The sequence below is a fragment of the Malus domestica genome, chromosome 05 (assembly GCF_042453785.1).
Source record: "Malus domestica chromosome 05, GDT2T_hap1".
In the NCBI taxonomy this organism is placed as follows: domain Eukaryota; kingdom Viridiplantae; phylum Streptophyta; class Magnoliopsida; order Rosales; family Rosaceae; genus Malus; species Malus domestica.
The window spans coordinates 28,969,107-28,980,426 of record NC_091665.1 but is presented as its reverse complement, the minus strand read 5'-3'; the positions used below and the strand labels follow the sequence as shown (position 1 = coordinate 28,980,426).

Below are 11,320 nucleotides of genomic sequence, written 5' to 3'. Positions count from 1 at the left end.
CTCGACATGATTTGAGTCCGTTTCTCGGGTTCGCATATTGGGTACGCGGATCGGGTCCGCAAGTTGGGTCTTTGAGTCGGGGCCATACGTAAGGTCATCGAGTCGGGGCTATATGTAGGGTCTTTGAGTTGGGTCCAGGCACATAGGTGTCCAAATAAGCGAGTGTCCGAGCAAGTGGGTGTCCGGTCAGACAAGAGATCACCGTTCGGACTGAATCTTTGTCACCATGAGCACGTGGCTTATCAGTTTATAAGTTGGTAGACTTCTTTAATCAGCAACAATGTTGATCAGTGGATCTAGTTGCTCAATAATTCTTAACAATAAAAGACAGTATAAGTATGACCGTATAATGAATAAATCAAATTGACAAAGTTTGTTAAGGCAAAATATTGTACTATGTGCCTTCTATAAATAAATAATTTATTCAGTCGTGTGGTAAGTCACATGTTGTATAAGTGATATAGTTTAAAGGCAATCATATATAACTAGGTAATGAATAAATATTGCACATGTACTCGTGTTAAATATATGTCTATGTCACTAGGTAATGAATAATATATATATATATATATATATATATATATATATATATTATATTTTCATTCAAGTTGTTGATATCCAATTTGGTCAGATGAGGTGATAAAATAATTATATAATGCGAATGGTGTAGTAGGCTGTTAGACATGAATGATGGTAATGAAATAACAATAGATTCTTTCTCTTTTTTCCTTTGTGGGGTTGTTCTGTATGGTGCGCATGTGACTAATAATAATAATGTCGGATTAAATAAACAAGTTGTTCTGTAGAATGCACATGTAATGATCAGGAATGATTTAAGATAAATAATAAACTATTAAATAATAATATAAAATATTAATAGGAATTAGGTTTAGATGATGGCTTATCTTTCTCCCATGTTGGTGGTCGACAAAAGCCATCAGTCCTGATAATAAAGTTCTTATCTTCTTTGGTGGTCGACATAGGCCATCATCAAGTATATCAACTTGACTCATTGTTCGAAAAGCATATCTCGGCTTTCTTATTTTTTTTTTCTAATCTTCTTTTTTCATCCCTAATCTCACAGTTGGCGCACTAGTTCCAGATCCTCCAATGTTTTTTTCTAGAGGTGGGGGTGTCATAAGCGAGCCAGACGGTGGAGAACTGACCCCAACCGAGCTTCTTCTGAGCCACGTAGCTGCCGTCGTTGAACTAATCATCGATGCCCTCATCGTAGGAGTCGATGCCCTCATCGTCCTCTTCCGACCCAGATAAAGATGAGCATGACATTGATCCAACCAGGTTTTTCTCATTTCCCGATCCAAATTCGAACTGGGTTTCCTGAATAAGAACCCAAAACCCAAAAAGCAACGAACTTTATCTTCCTTGTGTCAGAGATTAAAATGGAGGATTGTGTGGTCGTTTGAGCTTAATAGATTGAAAGGGAAATGGGTTTGTCTCAGCAGCAAGATACTTGAGGACGGCGAAGAGGTATACGGGGGCATCGGCGCCGACACACTTGGCGTACTTGCCGGACTTAAGAAACCAAGAGATACGGCCAACGGGGAACTGGAGGCCGGCCTTAGAAGATTAAGAGACGGACTTGGATGCCTTGCGCTTGCCTCTGTCGCCCTTAGAATTCGGCAAACTCATATTGGAATCGGGATTGAATCTGAAACCCTAGAAGCGAAAAATTGAGAAAAATAGCGGACAACGCGAACGGCGTAGGGTTTGAAATTGTGTGATGGTTTTTCAGTTTCTACCTTTTGGGCTCGAGCCGCTTGGTCATAAGAATTTGGGGCTTCTCAAGTCGATGGCTATGGAGCTGAAGATAGGAGATAGAGGTGACAGGTTGAGCCAACGACCTCTGGAGAGCTAAGGTTTTGGCTCGAGTACGAACCCCAAAAGAGGGTTGGGAGTCTGAGACTTCCATGATTGCTACTTCCCTTGTGGGCTTGGACTTTTTCATGTACTTGCCCATTTCCTGCTATTTTTTTTCTTCTTTGGTGAAATTGTTTGTTCAACTTATTGAAGGTGAGAGAGAGAGATTATCAATAAAGAGGGAGTCTGCGAAGGTTTTCTGGAAAAGCCCAAAGAGTGAGGTTTTTTGGGTTATTGGGTTGTGCAGATTCGCGGTGGTGAGATGAAAAAAATGAAAGAGAACCGACATAGCGTTTCATGTCGTTTCCCACAGACGGCAAAGAAATGTTGATGCACAAAATCCGACAGATCTTGGACCAACGTAAATTCAGCAGTGAATCACACAAATGCACAAGAACACAAAGATGTATCGTGGTTCACCCCAATGTTTGGGCTACGTCCACACTGATGTTGATTCCATTTCACTATATGAATGTATGGATTGCAATAGATTGGCAAGGGAGCTCTCTGTGGATGCAGCCCTTGCCATTTTGCTCTGTTTGGCTGAGAGGGTATTGCCCTCTATTGTTGTGAGGGATGTGAGACTTTGTTTTTCTCCCATTAATGAAGGTGAGGAGGATCCATTTTATAGAGTAAAGGTTTCCTTCTCTTACATGGGTTATGGGCTCAGTAATGAGGCCCAGAGACGAGGCCCAATATATGGTAACAACAATTTCCAATCGACGAATCAAATCACATTTAATAGAAATAGATCGATGGCCAATTATAAAATCACATTTTAACAAAAAACACATTTATAAAACCAAGTCATATCCACAAAGGATACTAGTATAAGAAAATAGGGTAATAATTATATCACATATATTAAAGTCACTCACCAAGACAAGTTCGCAAAACCTCATTGAGTCTCTAGTAATACTAATTTTAGTAATTTAAATGGGTCAATACCTATTGACCAAAAGTCAACTTTCGATTAACGGTGGGGTCCACATCCCTACGTAATTTGATCCAAAAGATCCGCACATCGGATTTTGGATCCGTAATCTTCTAAAATCCACATTATGCCTCTAGAAAAACATATTAAAATTTCATCACAATCCGACGGTCAGACCGTCTATTCATATTTTGATCAAGTAATGTATCATAATGAAATTAGGTTCAAACGATCAAACCACGTCATACAAATATCAAATAAAAATTCAGGACATCTAATTGAACTTAGAAAGGCATCGTCGGCCCACTAGCCAAAGCACTGCCACCAGTGGCGGTTCGCGGCCCTGACTTGTCGAAAAATTCAACAATTTCCAAAAATTACCAAATTTTACAGGCAAGTATATCTCAGTGAGGGGAGTAATTTTCATACTTGTGGCCAAGTCCAATTCGGCCGGGAAGTGTCTCACTTTCATCCAAACCCGCATGAAACCTTAGAAATGGGTGTTCCTCGATTCATGGCCAAAACAAACTCCGACACCACATCCAATGCTTGCGCCTTGCTCCGGGGGTTGAGGGGAGTCTATTAGTGGTGGTGATAGACGGTAATCATTGTCGGAATCACCGTAAAATGAGAAAACTCACTAGAAAACCCTCGGCACTTTGTGGCTTCAACCTTGAAAAATGGAAAAGAAAAATGGAAATGTAACACTACATAGATGTAGGACTCGTCAAGAACTTTCCATGAACACCAAGATCACCCAAAACAGAAGTCGGATGAAAGAGATATGGCTAGGTCAAAAATAGGGGTTCGGGGGTCAAAAATGACCCATTTCGGGTCTCCCCTCTCCCTTCCTTTCCCCCATTTCCATTGGTAACTCTTCCCCTCCTTTTCTCTCCCGCAACCTCATCTTCTTCTCTCTCCCGCTGCCACCTTGCAGCATCCAGTCCCTCATTTTTTTCTTTTTTTAATACCAAAACGTCTCTAATTTTTTTGTTATAGCTTTGTTTCACGAACGGTTTGCACCTACGCGTTTGTGAGACCGAGCTCTATCCAAAGATATAAATTTTTACCTTGAAATGCCTAGGAGTTTTAAATAAATAATTTCCAAACTTCACTTTTTCGTAATTTAATAAAAAATCTAGATTCAAACAAATTAAAATAAATTCTCGAAAAATAATATAAAATCTCAATAATGCGAATACGTAGATTATAACAGTGAAATCCAGGAACGGGATTTCACATAAACTTAGCTTGGCTAGGTAATTCGTCACACCATTATAAGATAAACTACCGGTAATGTTATGGAGACTACATGTGTAAACTAAATTTTGTAAACAAGGAAAGTTGATGATTGCGATTATTACTTAATATTGATTAACGTACTTATTTTTTATTGATGACACATTATTTAGTTTACAGTTTAAAAAATTAATCTACCAAACGTTAAGGGAATAAGATTCTCTTTCCTCTATCTGACTTTTCTTTGTCTCTCTTTATAAAAGTAACACAAGGAGTCATAATTCTTCAATAATTAAATCTGGAATCCTCTCTTTGAAAGTAGTATATATTATAGGAATGTAATTTTTAATTATAAGTAGTGTAGGAGATACCTCAAGAAGTATACTCATGGGCATTTCAAACACGAAGTCATTCATCATCTGTTTGCTCCTCGTCAGCATGGTAGTGCTAAACTCTAGAGTCAAAGCTGAAAGGAATCGCATTGACCCCGGAGTCCTCGGCCCATGCAAAGGACCGGGAGGGCTACATCCTGGTTGTAATGGTAACGCCAAAAGTCCTCCCCAACCCGCGAACCCCTTATAACCGCGGTTGCTCAAAGTTTTTTTGGCGTCGCGGTGGTCATGATTAGGGTCATAATCACAAGGGTTAATTGACGATAAAGAAGCTGGGTTAGGTGGATGAAGATTGTTGGGAAACATTATTTTACAAATTTATGTAGCAACTATTAGGTTTTTTTTTTTTTTAAAAGAAATGTTTTTATCTACACTAAAGGAGAGAAGGGTGAGTTTTAGCAACTATTATGTACTTTGTTTCTATTATATAACGAGAATAAAGGTCTTACTTGGTGAGAAAACCCTTGGGGTGTAATACTATTACGTGTATTGTATAACAAACGTTATTGAAAATTGAAAAAAAAAAAAAAAGTATTCTACTTCCTATAATGTAGTATAAACATGGACATCCATGACTGAAGCCTAACATTCCATAGAGATCGACGATAATTTCATGTATGAATCTATATTTAACGTGAATTTTTGTTACTCGATTTTATAACACCATCGTACCCTTGACATTGGCCAAACCAATTAATTATATTTTAAATTGTTGTTTTTTGTCAATTGCACCTAATCAAGAAATGTTTATCCTTATTTTGTGTATTCATCTAAGTTGGCTACTGCAATGTTGTTTATCCGTACTTTTTTTTTTCAAAAAAAAAAAAAACACTTCGTTATATTTGTAATATGTTGTATGTTTTTTTTTTAAGTATGTAGTATGTTTCGAGTATGTAGAATGTTGATCTCTAATAATAACTACAAAAATGACCTAAAAGGCATTATAGTTGTAAGATTTAGAGCAATTTTTATAACTCGAATACACTGCCTACACAAAACCCCTGTTACACTTTCACTTCTTTCCACATGTATTTACTATTTTGTACCTGCTACGTTACATCTCAAGGTGAAGAGCATAATGCAGTGCTTGCATAGAGATCCTAATTAAAACTTGAAACTTAGCCCTCATGTTTTCTTCTTACTGTTTCTGTGGAGATAATTACTCAACTATTAATAAAGTTAAAATTTGAAACTTAACCCTCATGTTTTCACTTCTTTCCACATGTAACTCCTATTATGTAACTGCTACCTTATCTCTCAAGGTAAAGAGCAAATAAAACCCTAGACAAAGTTCATATATATGGCCAGTGTCTTATGCCAATACAGAAACACAACTAAGGGCATTTCAAACATGAAGTCAATAATCTTCTGCTTGCTCCTTGTCAGCATGGTTGTGATGAACAAAGGAGTGGAAGCTAGGAAAAAATTCATCGACATCGGAGCTGACGACCCCTGTAGAAGACCACGAGGGTGGCATCCTGGTTGTCCTACTCTTCCTAAACCCTCTAGGCCCTATACCCGTGGTTGCTCAACAATACTTCGGTGTCGACATGACCATAAGAGAGGTTAATTATGTTCTATCTTTGTGCTGGCTATGCAAACATAATGAAATTTTACTAAGGGAGCCTATATGTGGAAAACATTGCCATGCATTTTGACGTAGGATCTTTGATACAGGTGGACCGAACGTAGGAAGACCACTCTCTCCAAAAGCTCCAATTTTATGGTGACATGAAGTCTTGAAAGTTATATACTTTGAAGTTGATTCCACAAACCACCATCATCAGATTTCATGAATTCGTTGGAAATAAGAAATCGTCATGCCCTTAAAACTTTTTATTCTTTCTGTCAGAAATTATATTGTCATCTTAAATAAGATGGTTTCTTTTGCACATGATGGAAAGATTTAAATATAAAATGTAACATTTGATTTCATAGAATAAAAATTATCCTAAGATTAAAAATAACCATTTTCTCGGTTTTATTCACATTTGTCACATTCGTCATTGGACAACGGCTTACATATCATGGGTTCACCGTCATGTGACGTCATGAGCCAATAAAACAAAGACATTTAGACAAAAATAAGTTGCACATGCCTTTATTTCATTAGCACTGGATGCCACTATGACAGTCCCTTCGGTGATTAAACATGAAGAAGGAGACACGTCTTATGCAGAGGAATAGGATCCTCTCCAGATCATCTTTGTCGGGATCCAGAGAATCAATCAATCGTGTTCGTTCATCGTACATCGTGCGGTTAAAAATTATTTTAAAATTTTAATTTAAAATTGAATATAAATAGTACCTAAAAAAATTTGACTGCACGATATACGATGAATGGACACGATTGATTGATCTTCGGATCCCCACCAAGAGGATCCTAGTCCTTATGTAGATATCAATGGTATACTTACAGATGCTACCAAGGAATCAAATTAAACTATTCTTGGTTCCTAACTTGGAAGGGTTGATAGAAATGACTAAATGGTAGTGGGATTGATCGGTAGATCTCTGGTGGCACACAATTTATCGATTCATTAGCCCTGCTTCAAGGGCCACCAACTTGTCTCCATTCGGGATTTTTCCTTAGCATGGAGGTTCTTCATTCATATCTAGAGATGTCCGCCAAAATGATGTTCTAGAATGTCGATAAGTCGTCTAAGTCACTCAAAACTTAGGAATACCTAACATGTTTTTCGTACTCGAAAAGGTGGCAAGATTCGAAAATTAGGCTCAAGAACCTAGAATGCTTACATCACGCGTGTGATGAACGTAATACTACCCAAACTTATGCTCTGATACCAAACTAACACATCCCGACCCAGAATGTCCACTAGGACTCCGAATCGAGTTGTGTTGGCCGACACCTGGAAGGTGACAAAGCCATAAAGTGTAGTGTGGTGGAATATGTGAATAAATTTAAACCTAAAGTGCCTAAATACAAGAATGCGCATGTAAGCAGAAATGAACCCATTTCACACATGATGTCGGAGCATAAGTACAGTACAGTGGAATAAGGTGAGGATTATACCATCAAAGGTAATCGTCTACACCAAGATTTGCCAATAATTCTCGTCGATATGAAAGCTCTACTACTAGAACCTGGAGGGGCTAAAAACAAGGGTGAGTGGGCCTGAAAATAAATTTTTGATAAAAACATTTTGAAAGCGTTATAACCCCTTGATGTAAAACATGTATAGTTTCCAGAAAATCATACTACGTATAGGTATGAAATCAAATGCAAATCAACAATAAATCCAGAAGTATGCCACATCACAATATCTTAATAGTAAAATAAGTAAAACAGGTGCTCATCGATCTATGCTAGCACACAAGTCGGAGTCGCCTAATGCAACATGTAAGACAAGATGTTGGAGTTGCCTATTGCAACCTGTACGACATGATTGGCACCAACTTGGATCCAAGGCGAGCGTGCGATGCGGATGTGAACATACACGTGAAAGACTGGCCCTGGCCCTGGGCGAGCACTAACACCGGGTGCAGCTATGATAAGCAGACTACATAAATATAAGCATGCCACAGTGATTCGATAGTTCTAATCAACATACTAACATTCAAAGCCGTAGGTATAATTATGGCATCAAAGATTATAAGCATACATGTGCATCACATAAGATGTAGCATATTTCATAAATTCCGTCATTTCGCTAATTCTTATAAACTTTGGTTTAATCCAGGCGTATGTAAGAAATTCTTTTTCAAATGCATAAATGGAAACTATCAATAAGTCACAAACGATCGTCGCCTAGAACAAATATCAAATCACATCTTAGAATTATTATTGATAAAACACATAACTTAAGTAAAACACATCTCCAAGGACGTTCTAGAATGATTTGAAACCCATTGACCAAAAGTCAACTGTCATCAAAGGTCGACGATAGGGTCCACAACCCTACAACTTGATCCAGAAGATCCGAACCATAGATTTCCGATCCGTAACTTTTCAAGGGTTTCAATAACCTTCTAGAACAACATCCTAAAGTTTTGGAACAATCTAACGGTCGGATCTCCGCCAATTGCTAGAATTAAGTGGCGGTCGACGTTTAGATTTACAAAAATTATACCCAAACAATGGAATTCCATCAATCAGGTGTCAAATATGGAATCAGGGCATCCAAATTAGCCTAGGATGGGCAGGTCAGGTCTCGACCCATGTGCCGCCTCGGCTCGTCAGAAAATTCAACTATTTCTAAAAATTCTCAAATTTTACAGGAATGAAGATCTTAACAAGTAGAGCAAGTTTTATACATGTGGCCAAGTCCAATTTGGCTAGGAAAAACTCCAATTTCCCTCGAACCAATGGCTTCGATCCTTCACCTTCGATGCTCTGCCGCACCCTATAATTGTTTGGACTTTGTTCTAGGCCTCAAGATAAGTGTTTTGGTGGTGGTGAAGGAAATCGTTTCACAATTGGAGGATCTCGGGAAAGGTTTCATGCGGCACCTATGATGGGTTTTTCACCAAACTTCAACTAAATTTCTTCTGATTTTGGGTGGAAATGGTAATAGGGAGGTTGTGGAAAAGGTTGCAGGTGGTGGAGTGACATGGTTCGTTGGAAAAATTGACGAAAATCGTCAAAGAAGACAAGCAAAACCGGGTCAGGTCGGTAAAGAAAAACAACCTGCTGATCTCGTCCCCTCTCTCTCCCTCATTTCCCTTTATTTCTTCTGTTTCTGATTCACTAGGCTTCTCTCTCTCCTTTCCTGATTCGGCTAACATCTTCATCTCTGTCATTCGATTGGGCAACAGCCCCTCATTCCTCTTATTTCTCTCTTATTTCCTCTATCCATTCTTGTTCTTTCCCTCATTTTTCTATCAACCAATATTAAAATAATAATATAATAATTATGAGAAATATATAAAATAATAAATAGTAATCCTTACAAAAGTACTTTTCGGATTTGTAGTTCAGTAGAATTTTAATCGTAGCTCTGATTCCTCTTCTCTTTCATGCAACAGCGCCGTCGTCTGCCGGTCACCAATGACCGTCAAATTATACCTCCAGAACCCTTTTCCCGTCCTTTTTCCAACACCCAAGTTAATTTCTACAAATTCATAACCGAATTTCCGCAATTTCATATTTAAGAAACGGTGACCGGGGGTTTTCCGACCAATTTCCGGCCAAGCCTGCCGGAATTGACCTTAACCCAAGAGGTAAAAATGATCCTAATGATCCTCTCCTTGTGGGATATCCTCCAGTTTAGGTGCTTTTCTAAAATAAAAATTTTAAGTTTTGGCGCCGTCTGTGGGAACAATACTTATTCCTACTCTCTTCAGCTTTGTTAAGCTGGTTTCCACCATTCGTACACTCTCTTTTGACCAGGCATCCCTCTCTAACATGGGGAGCGAAGGAAGCCACAACATGCAGAATGACACCCCTCTTGCACTTGGTGCGAGGCAACGAAAGAAGGAAGGAAAAAGGGTTGCTCTTCAAGCTAAAGTCGATGAGCTAGAAGCTTAGAACAACAAGATAGCAATGAAGAATAAGGTCCTCCAGGAGTAGTATGAGAATCTCTTTGAGACGCTCCACGAAACTAGGCATACTCAAACATACGAGCTCGTTACCCCTGTGGACATCAACCATCATTTGGGTGCCCTTTAACACAAAGGGTCACCTTCTTTCGATATGGGTATCCCTGATGAAGAGCGAGCTAATCATCAAAACATTGATCAACATGATACTTCTCTTAACCCAGCTGCTTTGACTCGAAGTAGAAGAAGTGGAGGAAAACACCTCCTTATTGAAGGAGTGGAAGGATCGAAAGCCGTCTTTCGCGATTGTCGAGATTTCCTAAAGCAACGTCGAGACAATCCCATCCATGTAAGCTCGAAGATCAATGACCCAAGGGTCTCTGAAAGACTCGGTCCCCTCCCATGTCCTAGGCAATCTACCAATTTAGGGAAGGGGAAACAAGTTCTAGAGGAACACGAAGGTATAAGGGACTTAGAGATGTTCCGACAGACATACCTTGGAAGTCAGTACGGCAAGTCCAAGGAAAAATCACATGCTCTTGATCAAACCTTCATACTTCCAAGAGGAGATGGAGATTTACGAAAGAAAGCTCCAATGGTACATGACTCCACTTAGGACCATCTTGTCCTACAACTTCTTAAGGAAGTAAACAAGTTGAAGGCCAAACGACAAGCTGATATACCTGATTGGAACTAACCTAGGCTTGACACTCTTACAAGGAGGATCCTCGACACCCCCTTCAAGCAAAGACAAAGCAGAAGCTTGGCTTGCAACTCTATACTAAAAATGAGGACCCGATTGAACACCTTAACCTTTTTAAGTCCACCATGGCATACCAGATGCACACCGACGAAGAGCGATGTTTTCTTTTCCCCTCTACCTTCTCTGGTGGAGCTCTAAACTGGTATTACCGTCTTCCACCTGAGATGGTAGACTCATTTGAGGAATTGAGGAAACTGTTTGTTTCTCAACACATTTTCCAGACCGATTGCTTGCATTCTGCGGATGACTTTTACATTATTCTCTAGAAGCCAGACGAGTCATTACGTATGTATGCTGGCTGCTTCAGCCATGAGTATTCCCGTTGTGCCGAGGCAGACGACAAGATTGCCCTCAAAACCTTCACGGCAGGCCCACGTGACTGTTTCTTTAAGTACATGATCAATGCTAACATTTGGAAGACTTACTCTGAGGTGATGGCCCAGGCTTATAACCATGCCTCCGCCGAGGAAATGACATACCAAGGGAAACCCCCCACAGCCACCCCTTATCAGCAAGTAGGGAGTGGAAGCCAGATCCAACCAAATGAGAAGACCTCGACCTTCCAAACGGCAGCGGTGCCTCCCCCTGCCTTACTTAATACTTCACCAAGTCAAC

The 11,320-nt window shown here is 39.4% G+C and overlaps 1 protein-coding gene across 1 annotated transcript; it reads right to left on the bottom strand.

Annotated features, from left to right (window-relative positions):
• Nucleotides 1–1,209: 1,209 nt before the first annotated feature.
• Nucleotides 1,210–1,978, bottom strand: LOC139196192 (cyclin-dependent kinase inhibitor 3-like). Its single transcript, XM_070821859.1, has 3 exons — nucleotides 1,761–1,978; nucleotides 1,609–1,669; nucleotides 1,210–1,338 (listed from the first exon to the last, which is right to left on the bottom strand). Exons 1-3 carry the CDS (start codon nucleotides 1,976–1,978, stop codon nucleotides 1,210–1,212), a joined length of 408 nt encoding a protein of 135 aa, XP_070677960.1.
• Between the last annotated feature and the right edge of the window lie 9,342 nt (nucleotides 1,979–11,320).